General features: G+C 45.8%; 2 protein-coding genes across 6 annotated transcripts in view; both read left to right on the top strand.

The window, feature by feature from the left end:
- LOC308199001 (uncharacterized protein) overlaps positions 1-9,654 on the top strand; it is a 128,410-nt gene extending 118,756 nt beyond the window's left edge. Inside the window, exon 5 of the mRNA XM_080602362.1 lies at positions 8,847-9,654. The gene's annotated coding sequence lies outside the window, so the exon portion shown is untranslated. The remainder of the gene's footprint in view (positions 1-8,846) is intronic.
- COLGALT2 (collagen beta(1-O)galactosyltransferase 2) overlaps positions 1-17,158 on the top strand; it is a 57,331-nt gene that overhangs the window by 24,967 nt on the left and 15,206 nt on the right. For 4 of the 5 annotated variants that reach the window (XM_080602341.1, XM_080602340.1, XM_080602342.1 and 1 more), the window contains exons 2-4: positions 11,384-11,494; positions 13,004-13,121; positions 13,902-14,036. In XM_080602341.1, coding sequence (XP_080458467.1) covers positions 11,384-11,494; positions 13,004-13,121; positions 13,902-14,036 — 364 coding nt within the window. Of the gene's footprint in view, positions 1-3,687; positions 3,711-11,383; positions 11,495-13,003; positions 13,122-13,901; positions 14,037-17,158 lie in introns of those variants that run through there. The other variant, XM_080602343.1, reaches the window with a different exon arrangement.

The raw sequence follows: 17,158 nt of genomic DNA, 5'->3' as shown, positions 1-17,158 counted from the left end.
TTGATCAGATGCTACATAGTATGGTGCAACTGAAGTAGAATACTTTCCTTGGTCAGCCTGCATGCCCCAGGAACAGGATGTTCCAACAGCCCACTCCTCAGGAGCTAGATGGGATACTTCTCCGGTGGCTGCATTGCCACTGGGCGGCTGCTCGCTCAGGGTGCTGCTCTTGGCCAGCCCTGAACTTGGTGTGGTGACCAAGTCCAGCCTTCTTTCCTGCCTGTCTCTGCCCTATTCCAAGCCTTTGCAGGCAAAGCTGGATGGCTGTGCCTGGCAGAATGGATGTGCGCCCATGGGGCATGTGTCTGTCTCAGCTTCTTCCAGCTCCGTGCGGCTGCCGATCAAGGAAGCCTTCCCAGTATGTGGGGCTGGTTGCAGAACAGGTCCTCCATTCAGCTGTGCAGGTTTAGTACAGAGCAACATGACTGCTGTCCAAAAGACTGAAGAGGTGATATTTTGCAGGCTGTAGCACAGCAAGCGTGTACGTGAATCCATGAAGTTCTCCAAACCTGCTGAACTGGAAGATTTCTCTTAGTACTTGTGCCACGTTTTCCAGAAATCACTGCACAGACATGAAAGGCTTACTGTTGGGATTTTCTTTGTCATGTCTCTGTGCACCTGAGTATGTAGGCAGGTAGCAGCTTGCTGGAGATGAGGCCCGGAGGGCTTGGTGCTATTTTTCTATTGACAGTACTGTTCGGTCTGCAGCGATAGCGAAGGATTTCCTGGGTCCGCCAGAGAGGTGCAGGGTCTGGCTGGTGTTCTAGCTTCAGACAAGTATGTTGGGGTGATGGTTACTGTTGCTTCATCTCCATTAGGATTGTTGAAAGACAGCTAAGACAAAGTAGCTGCTTTGCTGCAGAGCAGGCCTTGTTTATTTAAACAAGGCTAGAAGATGACCTGGTGGCAGGGAATGCATGTCCCTCCAGTTCAAGAGCATCAGGGATTCTCATCATCATGTTTGCTTGGTGGCTCCTTCAGTTGTCTGTGCTTGGGATTGCCCGGGCCCAGATGCAGGACATTGCGCTTGGCCTTATTGAACCTCATGAGGTTCGCACAGGCCCACCTCTCAAGCCTGTCCAGGTCCCTTTGGATGGCATCCCTTCCCTCCAGTGTCGACCACACCACACACCTTGGTGGAGAGGGATACTTGGTTTTCTTTCCTGGCACACTGCGAAACCCACTTCTACATTTTTTTAAGTCTGAATAATGTATATGTAGAATTATGAAGAGTGTAAGACGTACCTCCAGATGAAAGCCCTAATGGGGTTGTACAGGAGCTGGGGGCAGGCACTGCATACTTTCTCCTATACGTAGGACCAGCTTATAACTTGGGGATGGTAAGGGGGAAAAAATATGAAAGTAAACTGCTGAGTGCAGTGACTTGGGTCTGCCTCTCCCTCCTGTTCTAGGCATCTGGTGGTGCCTGGTCTGAGGCTTTTTGCTGGAGTCAAGGCAGTCAGTGGGAGCCTAGCAGTCATTCTTAAGCAAGCTTGGTACAGGGACTGAGAACTTTTCAGATGTTCCTGTTTTGGGGAACCCTTGGTAAGGGGGTATGGGCTCAACATGCTTATTGAAAAATCAGTACTGGGCATTTGAGCAGATTCTGACTTTCAAAATCTATCTTGTTGTTGTTATCAGAACCAAAATATTTCTAAATATCACTGTTCCTTCCCAGGTGTTTACACACTTTCATTAATCTTGGGTTAGCTGGGGCCTCAACTAGCATTGAGGAGCAAGCTATCTAACTAGCTAGGGAACAAGCGATCCCTTCAGAAATTATGGAACTGTTGCAATTAATTCCTTATTTGAGCAAATTGATTTCAGAGGCCAGTCACAGCCCTGATCCTGTGCATATGGGATTTCCTGGGCTTTCTTCATGGGAATTGTTCCTTTGAAGCTGGGTCTGCTTGGTTTAAACACTTCCAAGGCCAGATGCAGATGTTCTTTTTGTATGCTTGAAAGCTTTGTCCATGCTGAAGCTATCATGGGGAGAACTAAAGCAAGACAAAGAAGGGACTTGGGAATGAAGTAGCTGGAACTTCTGTTGCACTGCAGAAGAATCCCTCGTGTATGGATGTCAGAGAAGCCATTACACATGGATTTCTGACTCTGAGGCAGCTGTGAGCAGCCCTAGTCTGATGGCTTTTCTGTGGAGATGTTGATTCCCTCATGTGCTTTCTAGAGGCTGTTGACTGTGTCCGCTGGGCTTAAGCGTGTATCTGTCATGGCACTGTGCTATTAGCAGCAACCCCAGAATTTGGGGGAGGGAGACACTACTACTATGTCCTACAGTGTGACTACATTAGTGTGACTGGGAAACTGCACTTCAGAGGTCAGTCTCCAGGTACTTAATCTCTTCTTTCTTTATATGCTAAATCCAGCCGTAGAGCTGTGTCATGCCTCTCTGTGGTTGTATTGCTCTGGGTTGAGAGCCGAGAATGTCTGGGAGATTTATTGAGGTAGTGTGGAAAGAGCAAAGACCCTGGTGCCTTTTCATATGTGTACATTTATACACATCTGCGAATCATTCTCTCACTTAGGCTTGGAACATCACTGAAGGAATCACTGCTGCTGCCAGCAAAATCTGTTATCCACAGTTTGCTGAGGGGCAAGGAGAATGAGTTAGAGGGGAGACACATTTGTTGCATTCTTGTACTGTGAGGTCCTGTTCTTGTACAGCTGCCCAGCCTGGAGAGCCTCACTGCTCTTGTGACTGGCTTTACGCTCCCACCATTCCCTGCCACGGCTCCAGGCCCCAGCTGCCTCTCCACTGGGAACTCACATCTGAGGACCCAGTTCAAATGAGGGAAAAAAAAAAAGAAAAGAAGAATATAAACCATAAACAAAATACAAAAAATCCAAGATCAAAAAACAAGGTATGCCAAAAAGCCTGTCCTTAATTAAGGAAAACCCTGGAACATATGGTGATTCCCTGTAGAGCCAAGAAGTCTTATGAACACAGTTGAATTTTTAGCAACCTCATTAAATGCTTAAACAGTTCTTTGAATGTGGGCCTGAATGTTGAGTCCTTACTAATGAAGTGTTGTGAGCATAATTGTACAAAATTTAGCAGTGGCAAGAAAAGTTTACATCTGTTCAGTCTCTGAACTGCATTGTTGTGAGCTGGCTTGGCTGGGTCCCAGGCTGTGTTATTATCTGATCCCACTGGTGTCAGAGGGACTTGAGGTATCTGTTGCAGGTTAATCGCTGCAAGGTAGGGCTGGCAGTCCACCGAGCAGTGCCACTGTCTACAAAGCAACAGAGCATTTCTAATGAAACAAAAATTAGCGGAGTCCCCTCGATGCTGAGTGAATGAGAGCCATACTTTTCTGTAAATGGGGCAGTATCTGAAAGGTGTAGTGAGTCCTGTTTGGCTCACTGTGCTGTTGAGAAGATCCTGCGCAGGAGACTGTCAAAGTAGTTGATAGTAACAACTCCACTTTCTTCTCTTTGGTAGATAAAGATGTTTTCACAGCTGAAATGAAGCATTAGAGTTGCCTAACTGGATGTTGAACAGCTCTTTCCCTACACATGAAGTTGTACAAGAGGCAGTGGAAGCCACCTGCACTGGGGTGGGAGGGAGACTGCTTTTTCACTGGGTTTCCAAAGTGTTTTGCCTCAGTTTTGTGTTGAATGTTTTTTTCCTCCCCTTTAGGATCCATACCTTCTCTTCTGGTCTCTCTCAGCTGCACTGCCTCCTAGTCAAGGTAATTCATCTCCACTTCACAGTGGAAATTGCCAGTTCAGTGGTTTTTGTATTTTTGAATTCATTTTCTAAGTCTGGCAGTGTTCAAACAAAAAGACAGGGAGAAATGACTCTTCTGTTACTTTATTTACCATTTGTTTTGGGAAATCTGTGTTCATATTTGTATTTGACTCACATTAGGACTCTACTGCTGGATTTTGTTTCTTCAGTTACTTTTGGCAGGGCTGAATTCCCGCCCAGAATAAGCTCTGTCATCAGTCAGGATAGCCTCTTTGACACTGAGCTCCGTTCTCTGCTCAGACCAGGGAGCTCTTTCTGAGCTGCCAAAGGTGACTGGAAGCTGCAGTGGGCTTTTGCTGCAAGATCCAAACAAGTCAGAGACTCAACAAGTCTTACAAACTCAAGGACCTTGCTGTCTTCCCTAGCTCTGCTTTCCCTTTAGTTCAGCTTAAACTGTTAAATTCATGCCCCCTGCTCCATTCTCCACGTGTGAACCATTGTAGCACCTCATTAGCAATGGCTACGGCTTGTTGAAGTTGCATGGCCTTTCTAATTCTGCAGGGTTTGAATTACAGGGTTATTTCCCAGGGCAGAAACCGTCATGAGCACGCCGAACCCTGCTGCAAGGGCTGTGCATTAAGGCCCTCTCAGAGCATCTCCTAGGTGTCTTTGGCCACAGCCTTCAGGCCTGTTGGCATGTGGCTCTGCTGGCTTGGAGCAAGCCATTCGGCAGCGGCACTTGGGTCTCTCAGGCTTCTCCAGAGACTAGCCAGATTCCTGATGAGGGTTTGTGCTGGTGGGAGGTGGCTTCGTTCTGGATGACCGTAGAACTCCACGTTTCTTAATATGCTGGAAGGTAGCAGGCTAAGTGGCCATGCCGGTCTTTAATCTAAGCAGAAAGAGAGCCGTGCCTGAGGTGTCACATTCCTTGCGGGTGTGTAATTGCCTGCAATGAAACAGAAGTAGGGGACCATGCCTCAAGACTTCCTCCAACAAGAAGGAAAGAAGAGTAATGGTCATAGGTGACTCACTTCTGAGGGGAACAGAGGGCCCCATATGTCAGCTGGACCCTACCCATACGGAAGTCTGCTGCCTCCATGGGGCCCGGTCAGGGATGTTACCAGGAAACTTTCTGACCTTGTTCACCCCTCCGATTATTACCCCTGGCTGGCAGTGATGAAATATCAGAGAGAAGACTGAAGGCTATCAAAAGGGACTTCAGGGGACTGGGGTGGTTACTGGATGGAATGAGTGTGCAGGTGGTGTTTTCCTCTATCCCTTCAGTGGTTGGGGGGGGCATTGAGCAGACCTGGAAGGCCCAGCTGATCAATACATGGCTGAGAGGCTGGTGCTGTTGCAGGATTTTATTTTTTTTTTTTTTGATCATGGGGAGGTTTACTCAGCACCTGGCCTGATGGCTACTGATGGGACCCACCTGTCCCAAAGGGGGAAACGGACTCTAGCTTGGGAGCTGGCAGGGCTCATTGAGAGGGCTTTAAATTAGGTACGAAGGAGGACGGGGGGAAATAAGACTCAATAGAGATGAGCCTGGGGGAGCAGTCTCAGGGTTAAGGGTGAGGGCAATGGTGTGACTCAAGTGCATCTACACCAATGCGTGCAGCATGCGCAACAAACAGGAGGAGCTGGAAGCCATTGTGCAGCAGGCAAACTGTGGCCTAGTCGCCATCACTGAAATGTGGTGGTGGGACCACTCCCATGACTGGAGTGCTGCAATGGATGGCTACAAGCTCTTCAGAAGGGACAGGAAGCTAAGGAGTGGCGGTGGCGTGGCTGTCTATATTAGAGCGTGTTTTGATGCCATTGAGATTGGGGTTGGGAATGAAAAGGTTCTTGTGGATAAGGATCAGGGGGTTGGCCAACAAGGCAGACATCTGATGGGGGTCTGATATAGACCGCCAGACCAGGATAAAGAGACAGATGAGGTGTTCTGTAAGCAGCTGGTAGAAATCGCTCAATTGCCAGAGCTTGTATTCATGGGCAACTTTAACTTCCCAGACATATGCTGGAAATACGATACAGCCCTGAGGAAGCAGCCTAGGAGGTGATAGGACTAGAGGGAATGGCCTCAAGTTGTGCCAGGGGAGGAAATGAGGAGACATTTCTTCTCAGAAAGAGTGGTCAGGCATTGGAACAGGTTGCCTGGCGAAGTAGTGGAGTCACCATCCCTGGGAGTGTTCAAGGAAAGGTTGGACCTGGTGCTTAGGGACGTGGTTTAGTGGGTGACGTTGGTAGTAGGGTGATGGCTGGACCAGATGATCTTGGAGGTCTTTTCCAACCCTTATGATTCTATGACCACGGTGAACCTGCTTCCCATCCTTTCTCAGTGCTTCAGATGTGAGAGGCTATGGAGGGAGGGGCTCTGCAGCTGACAGAAGGGAACCTCCATCACTGTTTGTTTTGCTGTGTAACCTCTCTCTGAATGCTTGATCGCTTCTCTCTTCTGTATTACTTCACACTGGGATGGGTGGAGAACCCCATACCCTCAAATCCTGCAGTCCTCAAAGCACTGAGGGAAGGAGAGGGATCCTCATAGCTTCAATGTTTGCAAACCAGCTGCCTCCAGTCTTAACTCTGCTTTGTGGTGTGCAGATTTTGAATATGAAATACTTACCAGTGTTCAAAGTGCTTCTCCCCTAGCTGTTTGCCAGAGGGTAGAGTTGTTAATGTTAAGCTCAGTAGGAAAATTACTGCAAGCCTCTGGCTATGGAGTTTCCCAAAACTTGTGTCACAATGTGACCCGTACTCTTGAGCTAGGGGCACAGTGTTGTTTTTGTCCTGTAGTACTTTTCCTCTAGTGATGGTGAAGGTTAAAAAAATCTCTGACCCAGTGCCTGAGGTGTAAATAAACTGTAAATAGCTTGGGAGGGCACACTGGGACGTGAAGAAGTGAAAAAATGGTGATTTTTTTATTTTTATTTTGGGGATGAAAATAGGAGAACCATCAGAGCCTAAATTAACTCCCTCTTGTAAACATAGAGTTTGAAGAGACATTACCAGGCTAAAAATACAAGCAGTCTGTAAAAGGCACATTTTTCCTCATATGCTGCTACTCACGTTTTACTTAATTAAAACGGTAGGCGCTTAATGTTGCGCTTACTTTTCCACTCTTTATGGTACTTGAGTTTTTTGGGGAGGGGCTACTTTGCTGTGTGTGGACAATGAGGGCTTGTGCCCATGGTAAGACTCCTGTTAAAAGCCAAAATAAATATTGAAGTGGTTATAGTTATGCCGACATATGCCCCTATACGAAAATTCTTCCTCAAACTTTTTTTTTTAAACTTTTTTATTGGAAATGGGTTTAAATCTGAGTGGAAAAGCTACCGTCTTACTTGAATAGAAGTGTTCTTCTGGAGGTCTACTCTACCTTTACTACTCTTTTCTTATTCTGAAAAGTGTGGCAGGAGATTTTTATTTTTTTTCGTGTCGTTCTGCCAGATTTTCCTGTTTACGTCACACAGGCTTTAGGTTGTAAATCCTACAGGAGGCCTTTTTTTTTAATCAAATTTGACTTATTTTTAATCAGCTCTTGAACATGAAGTTGCCTCTCTTTTAGTGCAAAGGTCACTGATGTAACTTGTCCATCTTTACTGAAATTCACTTTTAAAATCTTCAGTTAATAGTTGCAGGCAGAGTGCATTGGCTTTCAATTGAGTAGCCTGCGGGGAATCTCTTGAACTTCATCAAGTCCTGTTCCTGGGATGAAAGAACCCTTTGCAACCATGTGGGCAGGGGACTCTGCTGGGAGGCCTCGGGCTCTGTGGGCTATGGTGTACCCCTGAACATGTTCCAGTTGTGTGCCCTGCAGGCAAAGGCCAGCTGCGGCCTGGGCGGGCTGAACAGAAGCACAGCCAGGAGGTCAAGGGGAAGGATTGCTCCCCTTTTGCTAGATGTGATTGTTTGACCACATCTGTGACACTGTGTCTGGCTTCAAGCCCCTCTTGATGCAAAAAAGGTGTTGACGGGTGTGAACAAGTCCAGCAGAGAGCCATGAAGATGGCGAGGGGTTGGAGGATGGTTGGTACGGATCGTACTGCTCCTTCCTTGCCAGCCAGCTCTGTATCTTCTCTTCCTCTGACTCTCTTGTAGCTCCTGCTTGGTCTCAACTGCACAGACGTTTCAAACACTTCCAGCACAGCTCTGCGATGCTTTCTTACCATTGATTTTTCACAAGAACAGACCAATCTTGTGGCCCTGTCTTGCTGTACTAGATGCAGCAAAGTGTTGGCTGCTCTCTCTGTGTCTCAGTCCTTCCTGACTGTCATCACCCATGGAAAGGACAGCCAGTTTTCCAGAACTGGAGAGGTATGCGTTTCCAGAACTGGGGAGGTATGCACCGTGGACAATAGGCTGGTGGTGGTGGTGGTGATATCTACAGCAGAGGTGGCCTTAGTGTCATCAAAAGAGTTTAAGAATGAACAGGATCCAACTGGTCCGTCCAACCAAGCCAGAGCACTGGAGCTTTGACTGTGATACTCAGCCACTTCAAGTCCTACGGATCATCCATTACAGAAGTGTTTATTGACAGAATATCCTGTTGAGCCTCTTACAGATTGAGAAGCTGTTGCTGCCAGTGGGAAGTCCTGCTCATATTTTTATTGGCCTGTTTTCCTCGTGTGGAGGTTGTCATTAAAAATAAATAAATAAATAAATTTGCTTGTTTTTCCCCATGCAGTGGTATTGCAAGCACCATAGTAGCTACTTTTTCTGGGGGACTAGGTGGACTGTAGTGGCTCAGGTACTACAGTAGCCATAAGTGCTGATTTTCTTTTCAAGTTAAATGTGAATTGTCCTGAAATTAATAGTAATAATTGCCTTTTCGAATGTGGGTGGGTTTTCTTTTCTTCTTTGTTTCTTCCTTAAAGCTGGAAAAACAAACATTTGCCAAATTGCTAGTCATAGGGCATGTTTTATCTAGGGTGTGACAAACTGTATTGCCTTTGAGAACTCTGGGCTTAGAAACGCTGCTGGGTGGATAGCCCTGAAGGCAACAGTCCTTTATTTGTCAGAGCTTTCTCTCATCTGTTTCTTTGTAAAGGTCTGCTGGGCTGGGAATTTACCTTCTAGCTAACACCACCATTATGGCCTGGGCAGTGAAATGCCATTTTCCTTCTAGCAGTTCCCTCGTAGGCAGCTCTAGAGATTCCTCTGGGTTGCCATTCACATGTCTCACTTCTGGCTGGAGGCTGTGAGCTCTTGGGGTCTTCGGGGGACAGCTTAGTCAAGGGCACGCTGCCCCACCAGGGGCAGGATGGAGAGTCCCAGCTGCATGTACAGTGCTGAATGAAGACAAATCTCCAGGCCAAGACAGAGAAGCAGCCAGCACAATGCCAGGACTAACATGACTCACCCATCCATCCACCTTCTCCTTTTCCTCTCCAGGCTTTAGCAAACCCCTCCATATCTCCCACCTCAGCTTCTTTGAGCTAGAGAGACTGGGATGGGGTTTGCTGAGGGAAATGTGCGCATGCTGAGCTGTGTGATTATTTTAAGGGACTAGCCTGGATGTGGCAAAAAGCATGGAGTGAGCTGGGCTCCATCATTCTTCAGGATGGCTCCTGTCATCTTCACTCGGTTTGCATGATGCCCAGTTGCTTTGTGGTCCCACTGTATAACAGGAGCTTCTTGATGCACTGCCGCTCCCATGATAGCCATGAACAAAAAGCCCTTTTCTCAGTTCTCTGTGGAATTTGAGGAGTTTTGGAGCTGTTGTTCAGTGCCTGTGCAGCTGGAGTGTAGGAGGAAAGCAGAATAAGACTGATGAAGTGAGCAGTAGCTGTGGGACGCCCAAGCAAGTGTCCTCAGCCAGGGGTCTGAGTCAGTGATCCGAAATCCATACAATACACGGGACAAGTTTGGGTAGTCTGTTCTACTCAGTCAGCAGTGACTGGCAGTTTTCATCTGGTTAAACATCCATGAAAACTAGATTTGCAGTGGGGTCTAAGTAAGATTTTGGTAAAAAGCAAATCCCACAGTTATAACTAAACCCAGCCTTCCTCTGTCAGGAGAGAACAGTTGATAGGAGCAAGAAACCAACATCCATTCGCTTGCTGAACTTTCCTTATTTATTGTTTTAATAAACAGGAATCAATGGTCAATAAATAAGCTTCCTGTCCTTAAGTTATTGTGTTCTTCTGATTATAAATAAGCTTTAAATCTGAGTTCTTGGTTGTGTTTTTGAATTTAAACCAGTATTTGTACTCCCAAAGGAATATAAAGGGACTGTGAATTCCCCATGGAGTTTGCAGAGCTGTGGCCGAACCGGCTGTATCCTGCCATGGAGCTGTGCTTTCCTGCCTCCCGGCCAGGAAAAATGAGCAGCCCTTCAGCTAAAGGGAGTTAGCTGTGGGAGTGGCTGTGCCCGTGGGAGTTGCTGGATGTCCTGTGGCAGAGGTCCCATTCCCCGGGAAGCACATACTGGGAGGGAGCAGCTGGGAGGTGACTAGGCTCGCTCCCCCTGTGACCCTGAGGCTCCCAGGCAGAGATGAGCTTGGGGCTCCTAGGGCTCCTTTCCATGCGATGACCTTCAAGGATGTGTCTCTGAGCATCCTGTTCGGTTTGTGAAGCTATACTACCCAACCCCTCGGAAATAACATCCTTTGGATGCTGCTTTCTGGGAGGGTGCAGAGGCTAGAGGGTAAGCAGGCAGGTTTCTCCTATCCCGTAGTTTGAGATGGAGTGCTGTTACTGGCTTTTAACGTGGTGTCTGCACAAAGCTCCTCTGGGTGTTTTGTACAAATTCATGACCTCTGTGTCACAGTAAGAAAGCGAGATACCTCTCTGAGCCTCAGTGTTGCTGCTTGCTGGCTATAGCTGGGGGTGAAGCTCCTGATCCTGCTGTACATCAGGTCAGGCATTCTTGCCTTCCCCCACCACCTCCGTGTCAGCTTGACCACGCAGGGGACAGTTGTGAGCGGCTGGGCAGGTTGCAGGCCGGAGGCAAGTGGATTTCTAGGCCATCATTCCCTGTGCTGCTGAGCAGCAGGCAAGGCGTTCCTTCTCCTCACTTGCTGTGTGTCTCAGCAGAGCCTCCATCTTGACAAGAGTGATTCCTGAGGTGGGAGGCAGCGGAGCATGCCGTGCAGCTTAAGTGGTGTACTTGCAGGGCAGTACAGCATGCAGACTAAAATCCTGGGGCTTCCAAAGTTGCGACCTTTGTGGCTGGCTCACCACGGGCCGTTCATTCGTCATGCGATGCCGTCCTGTCTTTTCCAGAGGATGAACTGAATGCAGTTGAAGGGATGTGATCCTGACAGTCAGCAAGGGGAGTTCAGCACGTGGGCATTACCAGCAGAGTTCAGACCTGTGCCAGCTTAATGACAAAGCTGCTGGGGTTCCAGGGAGGCAGGGGACCAGTGAGAGCGGAGTGGTGTGCAAGGTTGCCTTCGTCAAGGGAGGAGTGTTTTTGCAGGAGTGGGGCTCTGCTGTGTGCCTTAACATCTGTGGAGCTGCAATGAGTTTTACCGGGAGCTGGAAGTGCTTGTAAGAAATAGGTTCTTTCTCTGTTCAACTCATTTACCACCTGGGAAAAGGTTGTGAGCATAACCTTCCTCGTACCATCCTAGGCCACTGCAAACAGGCAGACTCAGGGATTTAACTACTCTTCGTGCCTAAATCTTGTATGAACAGTGGTATTTGTGTTTTTTATTTTTCTAGGGCAGCCACTGACCACAATGCTGATAACACCACAGCAATCCTTAGAGAGTGGCTGAAGAATGTGCAGAACCTCTACCATGATGTGGAGTGGAGGCCAATGGAAGACCCGCAGTGAGTACTGCAGTGAGGGGCTGGCTGAAGCTGTTTAAACTATATATCAAATTTTGTAGGTTTTTTCTTTTTTTTTTTTTTTTTTTGGTGGGGTCTGTTCTATTGAAACTGTTCTGGTGGAACACACAAAAAGGTCTTTGATTTCAGTGAAGCAATTCATGCAGAACTTTGGAGAAAAAAGCATTTTCCATTCACTTATACAGCATCTGCAGTTGCTCGCTTTGCATGGTAAAGAAATCACATCAAAAGCTACAGGGATTAAAAACTGCTATTCTTTATCTGCAAGGGAGCAGAGAAATCATAGCCTATTCCCATAGTTTCTGTGAAAGTTCTGTCCCTGGCATCAAACACTCAATAAATTCTGAGCCAGGGAACTATGTTTAATTCAGCATATTATGCCTTTGCATATGACTTGCAGGATTATTCCTCTGAAATATACTGTTAGGTTTAAAGACAATCCTCTTTCAGGGAATTAAGGACTACACCTACTTAAATACATGATTTTGAAGTAGAAGAAACATGTTTAGGTTTTTATTATTAAGATCAGCTGTTCCTTGGTCTTGTTCTATTTTCTATTTATTCTATTTATAATATTATTTATTATACTTTCCCTTTGGTTTAAGCTTGCTTTTACTTTCAAGGTCTTTAGTGTGGTGGTGTGACATTTGTTGTGCAAACCTACAGGAACTGGTTGTTTTACTGATTTATTTTTTATTTTTTATTTTTTTTTAATCCTTGCATTGCAATTGATGTTTCTTAATCTTGTCGATTTTTTTTTTCTTTTTAAGTTCTGTAAAAAAAATTCTGCAATTCTTAGCTCCTTCAGTGGCTTATGCTGGCACTGTTTCAAAGCCATGAATTATATCTCACATAAGGATTTGTCTCTAAGTTTCCTTCCATCTCTGTTGCAAAGATTGTGCTTTTGGACCTGATCCTGAAAACAGAGAGATTCACATAACTTTGTTCCCATGATTGGGCCCCTGGGCTTGGGTGTTGGGTGTTTGTTGGTTTAAGAGGTGTTACCAGAATATGTTAACAGTTACTAATAATACCCAGAGCCTGAGGGAATCTAAAGTGCTCTTCATATTCACATCCTCAGCTGTGTTGATTCTGCTGTCTTTATAGACTTAAAGCCTAGCAGAGGACAGAGACTTTCTACCAGAGGGTCAGATGAGGTAAATTAGCTTCAGTTCATTTTAGGAGGGTAACCTCTGCTTACCTCAGGTGAGGGCCTGCCTGCTGCAGGAGAAACTGCTGGTTTTCATAGTGCAGTTTTGCTTGTGGCCACTTGGTCAGCAGGAAATGCTGTAATGCTGCTTGTTTTCTGCTGTCTTGTGTACACATGCCAGCGTGAAACTTGGAATCATTTTCCCTCAGAACCACTTTTTGCTTGTTTGTTTTGTTTTGTTTTGACCTCTCCTGAGTTGCCTGAGGTGACTCTGATGCTGCTTTTCTTTTTCACAGAAGGCAGTAAGGGAACTAGACTTTTTTGATTGCTTTCTCTGCTAGGTCTTACCCAGAAGAAATTGGGCCAAAGCATTGGCCAAGCTCCCGGTTCACCCATGTGATGAAACTCCGACAGGCTGCCCTGCGTGCCGCGCGAGAGAAGTGGTCAGACTACATCCTGGTAAATACAGTGTTTGATTTATTAACTGTCCTCAGGCAAAAGCTTTTGAGGTAGTCAGTCACTCTGATACGTGGAGAGGAAACCTTCAGACAGCCCCAAGTAAAGTAAAAGCTCTATGCAGTGAGATGCCTTGTATCATTTCATGTTCTGATGAGCAAGACTTTGCAGTTAGAGGGACAGGTCCCTGGGTAAGCCAAAGGCTTTATCCACAGGGTTAGGGGTGCAGGCTAAGCTGTGTTTGTCAGGACTGAATATAGTCTGGGTGGTGGGTAAGTACCTGCAAAGAGTCCCACAGACTGAAACGTTGCCTGTTTCTGGTGAAATATAAGGGGAATAGATGAGCAGAAAAGCTGTGGAAAGATGTGTGCCTTTTGGTCACTACAGCAGCAATTAATGGTGGTGTTTCTGCAGCCTCTGAAGAAGGTGAGGGTGTGGGGCCTGTTTTTTCAAGAGTTCTTCCTGATCCTCTTCACAGAATAGACTTAGCTGACTTTTCAGCATTGTTATTTTCCCTTGCATCTCCCGTGCCCTCTGCTGGAGTAGTTCTGTGGAGTCCTCTGAAAGCTCCACATCTTTTCCCATCCCATATTTCTGTCCCAGGGGCAGCTACTCCTGCGTTTACCTATAACAGACATGTACTGTGGTATCAAAACCACCAGCTCAGTGGTTTTTGCCAATACCTCATGCCTCTGGTCACCTAATTCCCAAGAAAATGTCATGGGAAGCATATTGTTTCATCTAATAACAAATTTCTTTTTCTCTTCCCCTCTTCTTCTTTAGTTTGTTGATACAGATAACTTACTGACCAACCCACAAACCCTGAACCTGATGATAGCAGAGAACAAGACATTGGTGGCACCAATGCTCGAGTCTCGCTTTCTCTATTCTAACTTCTGGTGTGGCATCACCCCCCAGGCAAGTGACCTCATGAATGGTGACAGGTGACGGTGTAAGCTGTGCTTTCAGAGGCTCCTGTGCTGTGTCTGTGAAGCAGTGGGCATAGTTTCTGTTTTGTAGAATTTACCACCTGTGTTTGTAATATAGACCGCTCCCTCTTCTGAAAAGCAGCTGCTGTTGCTATGAGGCATGTCATGAGGATAGCGGTGTCACACAGTCATCTAAGCTTGCACCTCTCTCAGTGGTGGGACCCAAACCTTGGGTGTGGGTATCTTTGGGAAAGGACCGTACGTTTATGGGGAGTCTGGGAATACAAGTAGAGGGGACACTGCAGTCTATAATTGTTTTTCACGCTTTGTTTTCTAACTGAGCTGTATGTATGAGCAAAGCAATACATGTTCTGCATTGGGTGTGCAGACAAGTTTGCCTCCTGCTCTGAGATTCCTCACTTTTAAAAAGCCGTATCTGGAGGAAGCTGAGCTTGATCTGAGTGATGTTGTTCCTAACCAAAAGTCTGGGGATGTGATACAATCACACTAATTATGTTTAAAAAAAAAAAAAAAAGAAAAAAAGCCACGATACCCACAATCGCACCAGTATTTATATGAGGTGGTTCCATATGTTTGTGTAATGGCCTTAAAACTCTTGGTACATAATTTTAGACCAGCTTTCCTGTATATTGATGCTAATCTGAGAGGAATATGCTTTTCTTACTACAGCTCTCTGTTTTATATAGGTTATTTTTCTCACATGTGAACGAAATTTATGTGGTGGACCAACACCCTTTGCTTTGAATGGAGTGTGTATGTGCTGAAGTGCATATGTAAAGGACAGAAGTGCCTAGCCTAGAAATAAGAGTTTTGTGTTACCTTTTCAAATCACATGTACTACATGAAGAATAAGATACAAAAATGTGTTAGTAGAAATAGCATTCTTTCTTTAGAGACAGAATGAGGTGAAGCTGTCACCTGTAAGTTGCTTGTGCAGTATTGTGGTGGGCTGACTACAGCTGGCAGGAAAGTCCCCCTGCAGTCACTCCCCCCAAGGCAGGATGGAGAAGAGAACTGGAAGGGCAAAAGTGAGGGGAATAAAACATGGGTTGAGATACAGACAGTTTTATAAGTGGCGAAGGAAATAAAACAAACGATGCACAAACAGTAACTCACCACCAGCAAAACAGTGCCCAGCCGGTCCCTGAGCAATTTTGGATAAACTTTGGAAAATCTCCCCCCGGGAGATTTTTTCCAAAGCACACGTTGGTGCGCTGTCAACGTTGGTTTGGTCACCAGTCTAAAACATAGCAGTATATGGGCTTCTGTGAAGAAAATAATCTGCATCCCAGTCAAACCCAGTACAGTCACCTTGTTTATCAAAGGATTTTAATAAGAGAATCAGTTATATAGAGGGGCAGATCTATCACCACAGTCATTTTAAATTTTTTTTCCCTACTGTTTTCTTTTGCAATGTTTTTGACTAAGCTCTAGATGGGCTTTCCAAGACATTGAAGCTGAGATAAGGAATGTAGTTAGTGCTTTTTTTCTCCCAGGCCACAGGTAAACCTCAATAACGAGATGATTTCTTTGATCTGTTCTCCAGTCGGCTGCCATCATATATTTTGTCATGTTTTGGGGAGATGGGATCTGTGTATCTCCTAACCTAGCGAGAATTTTTTCTGCTCATGTTTGCCCTGGAAAGTTTCAGGATTTGCATTTTCCTTCCGTCCCCAAATTTTGTCTTTCCTTCATTGTAAATACAGTAGACAAATGTGCTTAAGCCAGAGCTGCAGATATATCTTTAAACAACCCTGGGGCATGTGAATATGAGTACTTCAGAGGGGATCCACAGTCCTAACCTTCCCTTTCCTCTTGCTTTATTCTGGAGAGCTAATTGGATACTAATTGTCATTATTCCTGGAATGAAGCACGCTCCCCTCTTGCATTTACCTGATGTAAAACATAATTGTTTCTGGTGTTACAAGCAAAGTGAAAACATAGCAACTGTTCTGTAAATCAGAAAATGGGTTGCTTGCATTGCTTGTACAATATGTAAATCAGCTTTGCTTCACAGACTGAAGTGGATCCCTGCCTGTGTACACCAGCCTCAGCCCTGGCCCCTAGTGTCACCTGTTCAATAGTAAGTTTCCATCAATTAGCATTAGCTAATTGAATTAGCTGCAAAGAGAAGAAGGGGAAAAAAAAGTAGCAGCAAAAGCATCTTGCAGAATTTGAGGAGAAAAAGCTGCTCAAATGAAAAGGAAAGTTCCCACTTTTATTCTCATTCTCCTCTCATTCTCTCATTCTCCTCTCATTCTCTCATTCTCCTCTCATTCTCTCATTCTCCTCTCATTCTCTCATTCTTATTCTTTTAGTTGCTGCTGGCTTGCTTCTGTGCTTGCAGTCCCACATCTTCGCTCTTCTCTCTCAGCCTTGCTCTCCCTGGGGAGCTGGGGAGGGAATAACAGCTGGAACACGCCCTGCACCATGGCCTGCAGCACTGAGCAACAACAAGCCAAACCCAGCTCCAGACAGCTTAATGTTTAGTTGTCATGAAGCTAACCTTAAGAAAGCAGGGCAACGGTGCTGACAAGTTGGAGTCTGTCTTGATTACACATGATTTACAATCAGTGAAAAGCCCTAAAACCCTGTAGTGAGTGATTGGAGGAAGAAAGGTCAGTTTCCAGCATCTTTTACCAGTGGACAGTCTCCAATGTCTGTTAAAGGTTCAGTGTCTTAATCTTTCCTTCGGTGAGAATGCTAGTAAGGTCTGTACCTGCTCGCTTTTCAAATCAGGCTGGCTGTGTTTGAGATACCTGGTCCTCACAATGTGGTCAGAAGGTATTTGAAGGGGAGACGGGGGACCACAGACGCATAAACAAACAGATGCACCACTGTCCTACACAATACCAGGGTAAAGTGGTTTTGCAGCGATCTGCTTGGCTGCTGTTTCTAGAATCCTCATGGAAAATGTAACGTAGAAATAACATCAACTTATTTTAGTGACTCATCATTTCTGTAAAGACCAGTGTCTACTCTGGATTCAACTGTCGGACGTGTTCATATGTCTAACTGGTGCCTTAGGACTTTCTTTCTGAAGGAATTCTGTGTATTTATTTCCAAAACTGATAGCTTTAGATATATTGC

The sequence above is a fragment of the Anser brachyrhynchus genome, assembly GCF_964034855.1.
Source record: "Anser brachyrhynchus genome assembly, chromosome: 8".
Taxonomy (NCBI): Eukaryota; Metazoa; Chordata; class Aves; order Anseriformes; family Anatidae; genus Anser; species Anser brachyrhynchus.
The sequence above is the reverse complement of the archived record's forward strand: the minus strand, read 5'-3'. Positions and strand labels throughout refer to the sequence as shown.